The sequence below is a fragment of the Lacerta agilis genome, chromosome 12, assembly GCF_009819535.1.
Source record: "Lacerta agilis isolate rLacAgi1 chromosome 12, rLacAgi1.pri, whole genome shotgun sequence".
NCBI lineage: Eukaryota > Metazoa > Chordata > Lepidosauria > Squamata > Lacertidae > Lacerta > Lacerta agilis.
The window spans coordinates 38,519,151-38,537,705 of NC_046323.1; the positions used below are offsets into that span (position 1 = coordinate 38,519,151).

At 41.7% G+C, this 18,555-nt stretch overlaps 1 protein-coding gene across 4 annotated transcripts in view; it reads right to left on the reverse strand.

Moving 5' to 3' along the window:
• Positions 1–14,923: 14,923 nt before the first annotated feature.
• Positions 14,924–18,555, reverse strand: part of EPC1 (enhancer of polycomb homolog 1) — a 54,289-nt gene continuing 50,657 nt past the window's right edge. For 2 of the 4 annotated variants that reach the window (XM_033165622.1, XM_033165619.1), the window contains 3 exons: positions 17,705–17,846; positions 17,223–17,586; positions 14,924–16,292 (listed from right to left, as the gene is read on the reverse strand). In XM_033165622.1, coding sequence (XP_033021513.1) covers positions 16,220–16,292; positions 17,223–17,586; positions 17,705–17,846 — 579 coding nt within the window. In that variant the 3' untranslated portion in view covers positions 14,924–16,219. The remainder of the gene's footprint in view (positions 16,293–17,222; positions 17,587–17,704; positions 17,847–18,555) is intronic. The other 2 variants (XM_033165620.1, XM_033165621.1) reach the window with 1 other exon arrangement.

Consider the following 18,555-nt stretch of genomic DNA (forward strand, 5'->3'; position numbering starts at 1 on the left):
CAAAGACATCACCTTGCCGACAAAGGTCCGTATAGTTAAAGCTATGGTTTTCCCAGTAGTAATGTATGGAAGTGAGAGCTGGACCATAAGAAGGCTGATTGCCGAAGAATTGATGCTTTTGAATTATGGTGCTGGAGGAGACTCTTGAGAGTCCCATGGACTGCAAGAAGATCAAACCTATCCATTCTCAAAGAAATCAGCCCTGAGTGCTCACTAGAAGGACAGATCCTGAAGTTGAGGCTCCAGTACTTTGGCCACCTCATGAGAAGAGAAGACTCCCTGGAAAAGACCCTGATGTTGGGAAAGATGGAGGGCACAAGGAGAAGGGGACGACAGAGGATGAGATGGTTGGACAGTGTTCTCGAAGCTACTAACATGAGTTTGGCCAAACTGCGGGAGGCAGTGAAGGATAGGCGTGCCTGGCGTGCTCTGGTCCATGGGGTCACGAAGAGTCGGACACGACTGAACGACTGAACAACAACAACAAATGAGTTGGGGGGGGGGTGGGCAGGCTGTATGGCTTCTAATTCCTGGATTCAATTCCTCAAATAGCCAGGCTAGCTTCCTGTTGAGGTAATGATCCTCTAAGCATGGGTCATTAAGGTAACAAAAGAAGTAGCTCTGTGCCAGATTTTAAAAAGGGTGGGGGCCCTCCCTCAACTGGCTGGTAGTTAGAAAGGCAAAGGTCAGAGCTGAGGGTTGATTTATGTGAGCTAGAACTAGAAGCAAGGCTGAAGACTGGTCAACTGGGAGAAAAAGCCATGCCTGATTTCTGTTGGAATCCAAGGCTGTGGCTACAGGAGAAGCAAGACCCTTGGCGTTTCAATGCTGTGAACCCTTCCATCATAAGCTCAGGTTGTATATATGTGTAAATAAACCATATATTGTAAAGACATCATTGTCTCTGCTGTCCCTGGGTATGTGCCTGGAACCCCTGGAATCTCACACTGCTCAGAGATTATGGTGGTATTCAAGACAAGACTGTAGCCAGACTGTAACCAATGGACTAGAAGCAACCTGCACACTATAAGGGGTTTACAAAGCTGCTCTCTGGGAATCTGATCCAGGATCAGCAGTTTTGCATCCTGTTGCAGGAATCTATTTGCTTCCTCCATGCTCTGTTTGTATGTTTGCAATTACATCAGGTATCTTTTCATACAAAGGAAATTAAACTTCGTTGTTCTGCTGTTGGATTTCTCCCCACTGGTAAAGTGGAGACTGCTGTATAATAGTTTGGAATCGTAACCCCCACACCCAACTTGAATTAGATATTGAGGGGAGGGGGTCCAGGTAAGCCCCGCCCCACATAATCGAACACAAGAAGCGGCACACACACATATACAACATTTGAATGGCAATGCCCATCAACTCAGGGGAGGGGCTCAGCCTCCTCAAATATTTTTTTTTTGGGGGGGCGTCAAAGGGATCTCAACCCTTAGGAGTTGGCTCCTATGCCCACACATTAAATGCTTCAACTATTTATACAAAGGAGGAATAATTCTTAATCAGAAGATCTGTGTCTCATTGGTCCCTTCTGAAGTAAAGACAAGCAGGCTTCATCAAGAAGGAGCAAGCATGTTTTGCTATTGCTCTTACCTTAATTATGCAACAGCCTGAGCTGAGTAATAAAGCAGGAACAAAACCTGAGAGTATGGATTACATCATTATGACTCTCATGAGATATAAGCCTTTATAAGGTGTATGAAGAATCTCTTGGAAACTGGAACTCTCCAAAGTGCCATCAGTGCCATTGCCATGTTGTTACACCGCAGATATAATATAAGTGTTCCGAAAGGAATTTTGTGACCTTCTGATATTAATAAAGACAAACTTGCATGAAAAAATGAGGGATATTTTAATTGGAAAGAAAAGCAATGAGCAATAACTTTAAATAATATTTAGCTGCACAGTAAGTCTGCTAATAAGGCACTATTCATTTGTTCCAGAAACAACATTGCTGATTGCAGTCCATTATGAAAAGATGCCAGGTTAAAAATAAAAAGAAACAAATATAAAAAATAAACAAAAATAAGTGCATGCTAGTGCATTAAAGCAGTCATCCTGCATGGAAATAGTATTACACAATATACAGTACCTAACAATTTGGCACTTAACAGTATTCTAATTCAGGTATTCATCTGGAAAATAACAACAAAAGCAACGGCCATAAAGCGATTCTGCTTTGTCTATGTACTGGCTTGTTTGAGACTTATTTTAATCTATACAGATGGTGGTAATTACGTTGTTAACAGTGACCATTCGCACACACACAAAATTGTATCTGATAACGCAGACATCCGGATTACACAGACCTCAGTTGCTAGGGAACAGCAGCAGGAGAGGGCTAACAGCTGGTGAATCCTTGGTACTCCAGATGTTGCTGAACTGCACCAGTCCCAGCAAGAATGGCGAGTAGCCACAGAAGCTGGCAGCTGTAGTTCAGCAACTTCAGGTGGGCCAAAAAGGTTCCCCTCACCTGCTGTAGGTGGACATTGGGTTGGCTGCTGTAGGAAACAGGATGCTGGGCTAGGTAGATAGGCCTGGCTCTTATGTTACATGTAGAAATCAGTTGGCAGGGTTTTGTTTTTGTCTTTTCAACCCGTTCCTCCAGAGAGCCCTCTTCTGAGTCCACCTGGGAAGCAACCAGCTGTGTTACCTAAGTGAGACCCGCGGGTGCTATCATTGGATATGTTTCTAATGAAGCACTTGGAGATCTACCACACCGATTACACAGACACCGGCTGCAACAATGACTTGGCTTTAATTTATTAAAGACCTGTTTTAAGCGGACTCTTAAGTACCTCTCATAGAAATTATTTACAAATAGATGTGTTCAAAATGGGAGGTAGGACTGCTGAGATAAATTGTTTGCATATATTTTTTTTTAAAAAAATAATTTTTATTTTAGATGTGCAACCCCCTCCCTCAAGATAACCTCCATTAACAAGTCAACTCAGGTTTCCAATGTTTACATTTGGTGAGAGCATAAATTACCTTTTGCACAACTTACCTACCAGTAGCACTGCTGCCACCATGCACTTATTTTATCTGACTGCATGGAAATATAAACTTAGGGTATCTTAAATGGGAGAAGAGGCAGTCCTGAGTCCGTTCTTCTTCTGACCATTAAGGAGCATTAGGACAGGCATGGGTTGGATCCTCATTATTGAACTCCAGTTTTCTAATGTAAGATATTTATTAAATTATTCAAGACTAAAGTGAGTGAGAATTGGTCAATGGCATTAAAAATAAAAGACAAGAAACACTGCCTAACTATTGCTACTAGAATCAGTTCCAGTAATTCACAGATACGCAAAGTGTCCTTTGGCATAGTGCAAGCATGGGTTCTGCTCTGACAGGGAACAGTTTCCTCAGACCTCAGGCCCATGAAAATGAAGGCAAAAGACACATGCCAAATTATCTCTGAGTTAAACTGGATTGTTGGATGGGCAAATGGTCTGCCATCCAGTCAGAGATAATCTTGAGAGTCACTAAGACTACACACACATCATACATTGACAGTACAATATTTTCCCCAAAGGATCATGGAACTGGTAGTTTAAACCACACAGAACTGCAATTCCCAGAACACTTAGCAAGCTAAAGTTCCCAGGATCCTTTGGGGAAAACAATTGTTGAGTTACTTCAAGAAAGCTAGTATAGGCAGAGTCTTAGCGCAAATATTTCCATTGTTTTTTAGAAGGCAGGTTTACAGACAAGGCAAGCTGAATATGGTTATTCAGAAGTAAGTCTTATTGGTTAGTGTGTTCAGGTGTTAAATATTATTGGAGATAGGATCAGGGCTTTTTTCAGCAGGAACTCACTGGAACCCAGTGCTGGCACCTCTCAGGTAGGCGCCATTGCCATTATAAGAGAACAAGAGAGGTGTTCATGGTGAGTTCTGGCACCTCTTTTTCTATAAAACTAGCACTAGACAGGATGGTACCCTGAAGCACCCCCAACACAAACGCCAGGGGGCAAAAATTAATTACCCGGTGCTATTTTTCAAAACCAACCCCAGAAAGAGGATCCGAACCAATTTAATTAAATCAGTTCAGGAGGTTAGCATGGTCAGTGGTATACAGTGGTACCTCGGGTTACAGACACTTCAGGTTACAGACTCCGCTAACCCAGAAATAGTACCTCGGATTAAGAACTTGCTTCAGGGTGAGAACAGAAATTGGGCAGCGGCGGCACGGTAGCAGCGGGAGGCCCCAGTAGCTAAAGTGGTGCTTCAGGTTAAGAACGATTTCAGGTTAAGAACGGACCTTTCAGGTTAAGTATGTAACCAAAGGTACCACTGTAGTTATTATAACTGGTAAATCATAGCTGTTTCACAGTCAAATTGTCATGCGGACAACATGAGCTGAGTGAATCTGCTAATAATTTGGAATACAGGGAAACGTACCCAGTTTCTGGTAGACAGGCTGACAGGCTGACAGGTGAGCTGTTCATCACATGTGCTTGTCACATGCCAAACTCTGTACTGATCCACCCAATCCATGGCTTAAGGCAGTAGACTTCAAACAGTGTGCCATGGAACCCTAGGTTTCTCTTGCTTAAAATAATACAGTGAAAATCAATAGGCAGGGAGTTCCAAAGTGTAGGCACTGCCATGCCAAAATATTGATTTCTTACAAAATTTAAAGGTCTTTTAAACCCCTATCTCAATGCCTCCATATTTTAACCAACACTGAACTCCTTCTTTCTCTCTGCTTTGCTACCCCACTCGTCCTTGACAAATTGCACATTTTGTGGGTGGCCCCTAAGGCATTTATTTCATCCGACTTCTGCCGGGATTAACAGGTGTCATTGGTGATTTGCATTACTTGGAGGGATGTTATTAAATGTCTCCAAGACCACATCTCATCATTTTAGATGGGATTTGGAAGCGTGTGTGCTAAGCCAAAACTGACTCTGAATGGCTTACACACTTGCCTCTGTTCTCCCCTTGGATCCATTACTGCCATTCTTTCCGTGCTGGCATTCCAGAGCTGCTGATTCACAGATTGCGTCTCATTCCAAATTCTGTCTTTCCCACACATAAAACGAAACCTAGTATACTGTTCAGCTCTGGACATCCAGCCGTTGCCTGCTTTTTAAGAGCTATTCAGTTTGTGGTATTTGTTTTTACCAAGTCTTGTGTTTCCTTGCTGCTTTGTCATTTTGCAACTATTCTTTCACCCAAATGTCCACAAGACCCTTTTGCCATTTCATTTCTTCTGCTGTTTCCTGCAGCATTCAATCTCCAGTGCCAGTGTGGTGTAGTGGTTAAGAGCGGTAGACTCGTAATCTGGTGAACCGGGTTCGGGTCTCTGCTCCTCCACATGCTAGTCACACTTCTTTGAAGTCTGTCAGCCACACTCACCTCACAGAGTGTTTGTTGTGGGGGAGGAAGGGAAAAGGAGAATGTTAGCCGCTTTGAGACTCCTTCAGGTAGTGATAAAGCGGGATATCGAATCTAAATCCAAACTCCTTGGTTTACAACATAGACATTTAGATGTTTAGAAGAGAAACGTGGCAATTGGGCGACATGGTCAGTTGTTGTCATAGAAAAATCCCTGCGGTTGCTAAAATGTCAGTCTCTTCGGCTAGTGACAGCTGGCAGAATATAGCAGGGCTCCACTGACTGTTTGCCAGGCCTGTCCATGTTTATTGGGACCATAAGGACCATGAGTTTCAATGGAAATAGTGTGAATATGCAGGATATTGGAAGACTTTATTATCCATCCTTTCAGCATTCTGTTGGCCACTGAAAGCACAGAAGGCTTTTGTCTTATTAGTCATGGTTAGAAGCAGAATGAGGTCAGGAAATTGGCGAACAGAAAAATATATATACATTTTCTGCAAAAAGACACAAAACGTTTGATTCCCTCTGTTTCTTATAGCTGGATTTGATAGTCAGTGATGGAGTCCACTCCCTCCAGCCTTGTTGCATCTCTGCTCAACTGTAAAACAGGTTTTGCGATGTAGGGATTAATCATTTGTCTTGGAAAGGTTCTTGTAGGAATTTGTTCTAAGCGCAACCGTTGCAGAATGTTCCCTGTGATCATTAATAATTTGTAACGTGTGATATAATCACCTTCTATAATTATGATTCATTTTGCTGCTTTCTGGGAACTGAGATGTCCTGAAGTATAGAAGTCTCTGTAGGCTCTGGGTGGAAGAATCCCTAGATGAGTTGTAATTTTTGCCTGAACCTTGGAGCCTTGATATTTTAGGATCATGGATAGTACAATAATAATGATTGGTCACGTTCATATTATTTTTTTTATTAGATGTTGGATCCCAGGGCAAGTTTTAAAACATTAGAATTGTATCAAAATTGCACCATAAGTAGTTTCAATACAACAGCAACAACAAATTGACAACATATTGCTAGAGGCAATTCATCAGTTGGTAGGAGAAAGCTACCAATGAGTAAGACAGTCACATTTTTACAGGGATTCCATATCCCAGGTGCCACAACAGAGAAGGCCCTGTTCTTTGTCACTGCACGGCATGCCACATTGTCACTTTAGTTTTACAGTAGCCCTGTAACGTAGATCAATATGATGATGTTCATGATGATGATTCTTTCGTTGTATTTATATATTATCCCTTCTAGTATAAATACACCAGTCAGGACAGCTTACAATTTATAAAAACAATTACAAAAATGAGACAGGGTCAGCAGTTCAACTAAAATTCTAACAAAAGCCTCTGCCTCATAAAATAAAAGCCTGCTGGAATAAATTAAAAGGGGCCTTCCATAACTGGTGAAAAACAGAAGGAGGAGTATTATCAACCACAAATTGCAAACAGGGGACTGGGGCTTGGAGGAATAGTGGTTTGTCACATCGCGGGTTTGGGTCTGAAGTGAGATTTGAAGCAGGGGCTAACCAGATCATTTTGAACACAGGCATTACTTGATAAAGTTCATTGTCATCTCAGATATTTTTTGTATGTGGATTATTTAGGGGCAGAATGACACATAAACTAAAAATAATCCCTCTCCCAGCAGCTGGAGTTGAAGTTGTCAGACACCACATCAAGTGACCATGCCCAGAATAAAAAGTCATCTGCTTCAACACCATGACATTAGTATGCTGTTTGCACGTTTGGCTGTCACCACAGTGACATCTGTGCAAATAGCTATGCACCACAGGGGACAGTGACCAGCAGTACTCATTTCACATTGCCATTTCCCACAAACTAAGCTAAGCAATCCATTGCATCTTCTCTCATGAGCACATTAGACAAAATTTAAATAAAAAATAGTAAGGATGACTTGAGATTTTTGTAAAAATTATTGTAAAAATGAATGTGATTTTTCCAAAACAAAATATGTTCTTTTTAAAGCAAAGGTGATATTTCTATCACGTAACAAAAAGATCCATGAAGGAACAGTGCACAGCAGGCAGAAAAACTATGATGTACAGTGGTACCTCGCAAGACGAATGCCTCGCGAAACAAAAAACCCGCTAGACGAAAGGGTTTTGCGATTGCAGTGGTGACTCGCAAGACGACTTTTTCTATGGCCATTTTTCGCAAGACAAAAACGTTTTGCTCTCCCCCCCCCCCCGCACAGCCGTTTCAATGCAAGCCGCGCTTCGCAAGACGACATTCTCGCAAGACGAAGCGACTCGCGGAACGAATTAATTTCGTGTTGCGAGGCACCACTGTACACCAGTGCTCTGTGTTCTAAATCATAAACCATATTTGTTGTCTGGTTCTTCCCTGGGGTTAGTCCTTACCATACACGATTAATGGTTACCAAATAATTACTGAAAAATTCCTAAAGCATCTCACAAGTTCCCATAGTGAGCGTTTTTATTCAAGTGGTTTTTATTCAATTCACTTCCAAGTCCAGTCCAAGGTATTTATGCTGATGTATGTGGGGAGGGGGTATGCAGGCAGATGGGCCTTATCTGTGGTGGCTCCCAACCTTTTGAATGACCTCTCTGAGCCGTGTCAAACACTTTCCCTCAGCTGCTGAAAATGCACCTGTTTGCTCAGGTCTTTGGAAAGGGAAGAGGTTTTGAGCTACATGGGCACTTTTTTTTTTAACTGCCTGCTTAATATGTCATTGAAGCTCTGCTTTTTGTTACTATGATATTTTATAGAATAGAGTTTATATTTTATGAGGTTTTTTGTGACGTACCTCCATCCAAGGATTAGATGATGGGTGGCTAATAAATCAGATAAAATATATCATAGGAAAATGATGGCTGTGGAATTGCACCTTACCAAGGCAACTGCATCTTTCCGTGCTTGCTGAGGTCATGCAGATTTGTGGGCAGAGGATAAATTTGCAGAGGATAATAATAATAATAATAATAATAATAATAATAATAATAATATTTATTATTTGTACCCCACCCATCTGGCTGGATTTCCCCAGCCACTCTGGGCGGCTTCCAACAAAAATCAGATACAAAAATATCACACATTAAAAACTTCCCTGAAAGACCAGAAGGAGGATGAATGGTTAAAGCCTTGCCCTTGGAGCCCTACCAGTTGTCCCTGGCAAATGCTTACTTATGAATCCAGCTGCTGGTGAGAAAGATTTAAAACAGCTTGGGGATATTTGTGGAAAATAATCAGCTGGTGGGGAAGGGTTAGGCTCCCTCCCCCTTCAATTATTCCTTTCAAACCATTCCCCATTTTCACATTTGCCTCACATAAAAAATATGGTGTTGGGAATCCTGCATGGTACCAGCCATTGCGAATTAAGGTGCTGAAAACCATGCATTTGTAGCATAACAATGGGATTTCTCTTCCCAAGTGCCATGGCAACCAAAAGGTAGGATCCCTCATAAGCAGGCTGCAGCGATGCCCCCTCTGATAAACAAACCTACTTGTCAAGGACGCCAGTTGTTACTGACAAGAAAGGCAATTTCAGAAAGTGTTTTCTGCTCTGATTTTCCTACGTGACAAGAAAATAAATTGCCTGTGTAAATAAGGGTTTGAAAAAAGGCACAGAGTTGGCCCAAGGCATTTTTGCCGCCTGAGGCAATGGGGAAAATGCTACCCCTCTCAATTCCATACACAGAAAGCAGCAGGACTGGCCATTTTTGTGACTCCAGATTTCAGGACAGCTCAATTCCACATCAACAGGCAAGCCATAGCTTTTCCAACATTTGCAGGTACAGTACTAGTTTCATAGTTTTAGTGGAGTCGAATGTTAGCATAGAAATAACGGAGAGCCAAGCTACATGTCAAGAGTAACCACACCTGGTTACTCTTGACAATTGACCTCTCCCTGCGCTTGCTACTATTTTCCCCTCAAAGTGGAGTTTACGGAATATAGCAGAGTGCCAATAAGTTGGGCAAGCTGCCTCAGCACAGGATTCACTCCTGGAACTGGGAATTGGCCCCCCAAGCAAGAGTGAGTGGGCTGTGGGGATGAGTAAGGTGTACAGGGATTCTCTTCCAAAACCTGGAGCTGGCCATGGGGATTGTTCACCTGATAACATTCCTCAATTCTTCCTGTAAACTGATTTGAGGTTTTATTGCCGTCAAGTGGTATAGAAGTCCTGTGGAAAAAAACAAGAGGAAACAATTTGAGGAAATAAAGCTGATCAAAAGCTTCAGTAGGCCGACTTTGTTGTTCTTCTAGATTCTACTTTGACAAAGCTTCTTCCGACAGAGGTTATTTTCCACTTGCAGTGTGCTGCCAAAGAATCCAGAGTTTGCATTAGGCATATAGTAAGATTGCCAATTTTAATACTTTAATGCACATTTCCTTGATTGGTTTTTTTTTTAATGCAGTGGACAAAAAGCTCTCGCGTAGACGTAGGCTTCGGCAGAGGAATAGGAATGCTACCCAGAAACTGAGGCCATGCCCATGGGTGGCTTCTGCCCAAAGAACTGAGGGGGGCAAAGAACGGGGAATGAGAGACATTGCAAGAACCAGCCGTCCTCGTGAGCTGGTGAAGAGGTAGAACTGTGCCAGTGCCATACCTAACAGTGCTGTTTCACCTCCCAGCACGTAATTACAAGCTGTTGTTTCTCCACAAGGTATCTGCTGGAGAACTGTTTCAGAGGTTGTACATGGAGGCGGGGGAGCTGCTGAGGAAGTGCAAGATCTGGCTTCCAAGAAATGCATACTGTGGCAGCGGGTGATGCATTCCTTGGAGGCTGGATCTGCTGCCCCTGTGGACCTTGCCACCTGAGGCACTTGCCTCACCTTGTCTCATGGGTGGGTGGGTCAGCCCTGCTCATTGCCTTTCGCCCCCACGACCCCCAACACCAGGCACGTCTGTCCTACTGGACCCCAGTCTTCCCTTCACCTGTGTCCAAAATAGATTGCCAAGGGCACCATGTACACTTTCAGCCTCCAGATGGCACCGTTCCTTCATTTCTCAGCCACTAGGCAAGGATTCTCTAGTGAACACTATGTGATGAACACTTCTTCTGGTATCTGAAGAAGTGCGCATGCACACGAAAGCTCATACCAAGAACAAACTCAGTTGGTCTCTAAGGTGCTACTGGAAAGAATTTTCTATTTTGTTTCGACTATGTGATGAGTTAGCAAATGGGGAAAACCTTTAATTTTTGGAATTGTGCTATTTCCCTAATGGTTTTTTATCCACTCAGTCTCCAATGAGCCCAAGAAGGCAGAGCAAACAAAGTCTTAGCTGTCAACTTTTCCCTTTTTTTTAAGGGAAATTCCCTTATTCCGAATAGGATTCCTCGCAAGAAAAGGGAAAAGTTGACAGCTATGCAAAGCATGAGAGAATAACTTGTATGACCATATAGGCACTTCTCATGGGCTTTTAGTAGCCAATTTAAGCAGCCAACAGAGAATGGGATAAAATGCACTTCAAGGTGACGGGAATAATTGCTTCTGTTCCAGAAAGTCCTAAACATTATGCAGAGAACAAAAATGATCATGGGCGCAATAAAGCCCTGGCATATGATTATCCTATTGACTAAATGGGGTGCTGTGAAAATGGGAGAGGTGCAGCAATACAGTTCCTCCCTTTACCCCAACCCCCAAAATTGGTAGAGATCCATGTTCCTGTTCCTGATAACCAAAAAGTTTTAAACAAATTCATATTTAAAGACTACAAATTTATTTCTCAAACCTTTCGCAAACCAAGGCAATTATTTCCTATGAGTAAAAATGAAATACTGCACACTCCCCATATTATTTAAAATTAAAGGGGTCTCAGCCAAGAGACATCACTGCTGTGTTGAAAAATTGTTCTGTAATTGTTCTGCAGTCACTGGCAAAGTTCCAAAGAACCACCAAACTAATTATCACCCATCCATATTCTGTCCCCAAGTCAATATGAGAACATTGTCTTCAGAGGGAACACCTCAGAGCCCTCCAAAGAGAGGGAAAGAGTGATAAATGAGACTCGCTCATCTTTAAAGATGCAGCAATCCTCTATCAGAGCAGGTAACCTAAATCAGTGCCTCCTAAACATCTCATAGCTGAGGCCTGAGGCACACTTTTCTTTTGGTCTAAACTAAAACGGGAGACAAACTTTATACCTGGGAAAGTTTACTTCTAGAGCAGAGATGAGAAACTGTGGCCCTCCAGATGTTGCTGGACTCCAACTCCCATCAGCCTCCACCCAGCATAGCCAGTGGCCAGAAATGATGGGAGCTGTATTACTGCAATGTCTGGAGGGTCACAGGTTAGCCTTCTAGAGTGTGAAATAGCAAGTGCTGCTTATCCCTTCCTCCTAGCTTTCTGCGCTGCATGCATTTTTTCATGCTGCAATTCCATCAAAATCTGAGACAAATTCGTCATGATCCGAGCTGAGTTCAATGGGACCAAAGCATGACTAACTTAATCTGGAGGATCCAGCACAATGCATCTTGATTGGAAATGGGCCAACCCAGATCTGTGACACATTCAGGCCCCTTTGGCAGTGGGAAAATCTGATGTATTGCTGAATCAGGAATGACTAAAATGTTCCCACTACACCTGATGTAGAGATGTGGCAGAATCAGGCCCTACAGTGTAGGCCAGGGGTCAGCAACCTTTTCCAGCCGTGGGCCGGTCCACCATCCCTCAGACCTTGTGGTGGGCCAGACTATATTTTGAAAATAATATATGAACAAATTCCTATGCCCCACAAATAACCCAGAGATGCATTTTAAATAAAAGCACACATTATACTCATGTAAAAACACCAGGCAGGACCCACAAATAATCCAGAGATGCATTTTAAATAAAAGGACGCATTCTACTCATGTAAAAACACGCCGATTCTTGGACCATCCACGGGCTGGATTGAGAAGACGATTGGGCCGCATCCAGCCCATGGGCCTTAGGTTGCCTACCCCTGGTATAGGCTGATTAGGAAGAGGTAAGGATAAACTGATGAATTAAATCAGAGATGCATCAGGCATCCTCCTCCATGGGTGGGGGACCAAACCACAATTGTTTCTTTTTCATAGCATGCGTCATAGTTCTCTTACAGCCTAGCTCAGCCCACAGTATGGAAATTATTGCCCTTAGCACAAGTCTTGGAAGCTGTGGGAATCCTAGCTGCACAAAGAATCACACAAGAAAATATTGAGTGAATGCTACTGGCAATTAACACATGCATTGGCCACAAGCCATTGTAAACTCTTTAATTAGTGGTTGTGCCCAGAGGTATGATGCCAAGAACAAACTTAAAAGATTATGCAATCTGATAAATGTCTGTTAAGTACACTGATTTATAGCAAATGTAAATACATGCTAAAGTAGCTATTTTGATTGTACCGTTTCTCTAGAGCGTAACAGTTTATGGAAACAAGGAAAACTTGTATTATTGCTAAGATAATGCTAGGCATGGCTGTAATTTCCACCTGCTTGTCTATTGTGACTTATGCTACAATGAAATAATTTCATGCTACATTAGCAGGGTAAGAAAGTGTTTATGGCAAACAAAATCAAATTGTTGTGATTAACGTGGCGGAGTGCCCAGCACTTGATCAATTGTAATTGGGGAATGCTGACCTTGTTCAAAGAATCTTTCAGCGCCACAAAAAAAACAGTTTAAACATCTGTTGCAGCTTAATTCATTGACAACATTTAAGAGTATGTGAACAGAACAGACTGCGCTAAAGGCAAACCAACTTTTGAGTTGAGAGCAGGAAACTAAATGATTCAGATGTTATTTAATGCATGGGAATATAGCCTGCTAGATAATGAAGTAAAATCCTCAGAATGATATTGAACTTCAGATTTTGATAGCGGCATGACAAATGCAAGAGATTCCAGAACACATAAAAGAAAACAAACTCACACCATTTCTTATCTTTATATATTCCCCAGGCATCTTCTTCCCATTAATATCAGCTCACTAGTTTCTGAGTGAGGCATCAGAAAGAAACCCCCATGTCTCTGTGTAGGTTGCTGTGCATGAAAGCTTATTACAGCAGAGTGGTCCTCATATTTGATGAACTGCACTTCCCACCATCCTTTGCCATTAAGCCATGCTGGTGGAAGCTGGTGGCAGTTGGGAGTCCAACATCTATGAGGCCACTTTTCCCCTCCCTGCATCAAATACATCTAGTGACTCCTTCCAGATTGTAAAGCAATTCCAGAATTATTGCTCTGCCTTGTGCTCTTGGGTGCGAATTGCATCTTTCTGCATTGGGAAGGGGAAGATCATGAAGGCTGCACTGACAAAATTTGCTAACTGGCCTGTTAGCAGCTCCAGGACAGAATGCGTTGCAGTCAACATTGTCCACTTCTAGTCGAAGAGTCTATGCTGCAGATACCAGATGCTGAAACCTATAAATCCCTTGGTTCCCATTTTAGTGAAGTGGTTGGCACATACACTATGAAATAAACGAGTAAATAACAAGCCTACCCAAATGTTTACAGAGTTGATGTGAGTTTTAATCTGTTTTTAGTATATTGCTATTTTAACTTTTCAAAAGTTCTAATTTTTTTTAGTGATAGTTTTATTATCTTTTTTTGTAAACCACTTTGAGATTTATTTATTTTTACAATCAAGTGGTATACTAAATTTTATGAAATAAAATAAAAACAAAAACACACTACAAAGAAGTTTTAGGATTTTCCAGACTGGAGCACCCATAACCACCTCTTCATTTAAGTGAAAGTCTGCTTTATTGCCCATCCAATAAAACTAGGTCCATATTATGACTCATGGGGACATCAGGTCAGTTATCTTATCCAAAACAAATGGAAAAAGGGGTGTCTTCTGCTTGAATGATTGCAATTTCATATATTCTCAGGGTCTCCCATCATTTTGTGTCACAGCCCCAGTACATGCATGCATGGCCATGCTTCTCCATAATAGAGCCATCATACTTCTGAACCACAGCAGGCAAGTCTATCTTTTCTCACCTGGTCAGGATTTACAGCTTTGCTTTTGGTCACTTACCTAGTTATTTATTGCTTTTACAAATATCCTGGGCAGTTTGTATGCACTTTGACAGAGACTCAGCACCTAGAAATAAGTCTTAGGGCAGAACTGGTCCAACCTCTTGAGGCTGTTAAGACTCCCAACTCCTATCAGCCACAGTGAGCCTGGCCAAGGGCTGAGAGATCCAACAGTAGTTATCAACATCTGAAAAGCCACATTCTCAGGACCTGTTCCCATGTTCTCTTCAGTTTTGCAGATGCCCTTGCTCTTTTTGTGATTGGAGTTGCTTCAGTGGACACTATTCTCAACCCACCATAGAGGTGACAAGGCAATGCCTTAGTATGGTTTAAAACACTCCAACTCAAACCCATTATTCCCCAGTAACAAATCTATTTTCCTTCAGCATAGGTGTTTTTTTGAGATTATAAGATTCCCACTTTTATGCTGTTTGATCTTATATTTACGTTGTTTTCAATTTCGAGTTGAGTTGTGCTGTGCCGTACTGTAGTATGTTGAACTGCAATGGGGGCCTTTAGGTCAAAAGGCAAGATATAAATAAACTGAATACATATACGTAGTATAAAACACACCACACATTTGTCTGTCAACATGTAATGCCCTGGGTTTATTTTGTGAGAGTTCTGTCACAATTTTCCAGGTGGGATTAAAAACCTTAAGGATAATGTACGCCATTGGAGTGGGCATTCAGGCTTCGGTACTGACAAAGCACTAGTAGTAGAGTCTTAAGTACCATTCTCTTCACAGAAGAGAGGGCAAATATTTCCAAAGGAAGGCACCCGACAGTTGTGGTTCTGGCCTTGCAGCCTTCTGGAGAATCTTAAAAGGAAAAAAAGCTGGCTGTTTTCAGAAACTGGAATGATGATACACGTACAGCAATTACTGCATTCTTCTCCCTTATAGCCTTTTTTCTTAACAAGTAAAGAATGAAGTCTTTAACAATTATACAATAAAAAAATATAATTTGTGATCAAAAAAAGGGCAAGACAACATAAAAACTCCAGTTGTAAGGACTCCATTTGCATACTTGATTTGACACCTTTTTTTTTGGTGTGCAAGGAAATGGGACAACAGGGGGGGCTGTATGAAGAGCAGCAACATAACTTTAGTGCTTTAAGTACCAGAAACTGCACACGTGTTTGTGAGCTAGTCAGTTGGTAGAATCCATGAGACTTCATTTTTAGCTTGCTACTTGCCTTATGATATTAAAACAGGAAGATCCCATTGAATAGTACATTCCCCATTTTAAACTGATGCCTTTAAAAAATTCTGTATGTATGTCACCATTTTTCACATGATACACAGAAAACTCAAGGACCCAGAGGGGGAACCAAGTTATGTTAATACCATTTACAAAATACCAAGGAGTCCACAGCTACCTAACACATTTACTACAGCACAGGAACCAATGAAGGTACAGTGTACAAAAAACTGTAAACACGGCACAATAAATAGATAAAACAGCAGGTTCCGCACCATGCACATGATGTGATGACACTTCATCTCTATACAATCTCACTTCTCACACTCTTACTTTGTTGCAATTCTCCCTCCCTCCCCTCCCTCCCCCAGCCCCAAGTGCAAAGCATCACAAATGAACAGTTCTGTATTCAAGTAACATATATACAAGGGTATTACAAATATGCAGTACTGTACAGATAATTGCTGTAGTCTTAATTTACAGTTGCTGATTCTTTCCTATTAACAGTAAGAAAAGAAAAACCAAAGCATGAGAGATGTGCATTGCTGTCAAGTCCCCACAGCTGCCATGGAAATGCAATAGGCTGCACTCCATCATCCCTTGCATTCAATTTGCTACTGATGCATAGCACCTAAACAAGTTCCCAAAGGCTGAAGTTCCATTACTATGGAAACTACGTCACCTCCATTGCTACTGTATTGTCTGCTATATTGTTCAGTGCTGGCTTTTCTGTTTCATGGTTTTCCCTGTGAAATAAAAAGGGGAGAGGGGAAAAAAGACCCATTTATATCCAGGAAGGGCAGCAGAACCAAAGCAACCCCCCCCCCGTACAACATTGTAAAAGTGACCCCCCCAACACACACTGCATCTTCAATATGGCATTTGTGTGTTAACACATATTGTTTTAGTTTCCTTTGGTTATTGTACATTTTTATCTTAAGGATTCCATTTTCAAAGGAAGTATACTATCCCAGAATACTTTATCATACCAACATAAAGGAATGGGTAATAATTCAGGGATGGGCGGGAAAAGTTTATATAAAAATGGATTCTTGCATTGTGAATCTCACACAAAGAGAAATACATGGAGGATTTGATAAGTACTGAACCCACTAGGCTTTGGGTCTGTGTTTTTCTGAATTGCAGCACCAGCAAGCCCACTTTCCCCTTCCAAACTACTTTCAAAACAGAGAATTTCAAAAACACACTTTCAGATATGGAAAGAACCCCCAGGCTCTTGAGAGAATCAAGCAAAGCCCTTGGGTGCCAATAATTTAAGAGAGAAATCCCATCCAGATAAATGAAGCGTACTTTGGGAGGAGCAGGACGGGGAATAGATTTATTAATGACAATATGAAACCAAGAGGTTTTCTTCTCTCTGTAATCAGACTCTAAGCACAATAAAATCCAAAGCATGCAAGGTTTCATATTACAGAGTCTGGTCCTTTTAGGTACAAAAAAATGATCAACCTCCACTTGCAACTTCAAATGCATTTCAAGAGCCTCTAGAAGATTTTACTATTTAGACTAGAGATGCATAAAGCAGAAGTTAGGGGCAGGTTTCAAATGTATGCCACAGAGATAATCTTGTGAGACAGACTCACAAATGCCACAGTGACAGAATACCAGGTGTGAATTATCTCCCCGCCAACCTGAATTTTAACACAAAGGCTTACCTTGGTACTGTGTCCACGGAAGATGAAGCTGGCACCTTGGGCACCTGACAGTTTGCTGCAGCCAGCTTTAAGGCAGATGATGGAACAGCACTTAGAGTCCTAGGTATGTGTCGTGCATTGAGCGTAGTAATAGAGTTTGCAGTGGCAACTGATGAGGGTACAGTTAATCTAATATTGTTCCCAAACAGAACCTGAGTTGTTGCAGAATTGGCAGCAGTTACTTGGTGACTCAGTGCACTGTGGGAACTTGAAGTCTGTGTTATACTTGAAGGCTGTAACAAGGTTGAACCTGCTGTTGATGACGAGCTTGTATGTACAAGTGCTGTAGGCGTAGTACTACTGAGGTGTAAGCCCTTATATACTCCTGTGGAATAAGAGAAACATAAGAGGTATAATTCCAAAACGCCAGTATCGCATCCATTACTGGTTTAGATGCACATCCAAAGCAAAATCTGGTCACAGCCATCTTTGCTGCTTCTTACCTGAGGCTTGAATGATGCCATTCACCCCAATTCCAAGCACCACTTCATCCTTCATTTTGAATCCCATGAGCTGTTCTGATGTAACCAATGCTGAAGCAGCAAATTGAGCACTAACAGAATCCAATGTCTTGGAAATAAAACCCTTTGAAAAAACAAACAGAAAACAGGTTGGGTTTAAAGAAGGGGACAAAAGGAAATCAAGAAGCCACACAGCAAGTTTTAAAGCATATACTACTACAGTAATCTACTAAACTTCCGGAACACCTTTCCTTTAACAGCTCCCTGGTTAGTTTATATCATATCACATACTTAAAAACAGTTAAAAGCCACAGGAGGACACCTGTATCCTAAAGGCAGAGAGGAATAAACAAAACAAACAACAACAAAACCACTACACTACCAAAACGATCAAACTCTCATTTGTTCTCTAAAAGTGTACACGAACAGATGCATCTTCACTTCCTTAATTTTTATTGTTTAAATAGACCTTGCCTTTCAAAGCTCCAGGGGGAATTAACTCCATGGTGTTGGAGCCTGACATATTACTTGAAAGTTGCTAGAGCTGAGCAAGCATTACAAATACATTTTAAAGTCAAGTACTGGTAGTTTTATAATCAATAAAGGAAGACCTTTTTACAATTAGTTGTGCCCCCAGTTTATCTGGAAATACATAACAGCCTGCTGTTTAGATTTCTATAAGCCAAGTGCAACACATCTCACCAAAATCTCTTTGCCAGGGTTAAATAACTTGTAGTCCCTACAGATGTCGTTTGATTACAAACCCCCCGTCCCACCAGACCCAGTCAACATGGCCAGATGATGGAGTTGTATCTGGGCAACATCTGGAATGC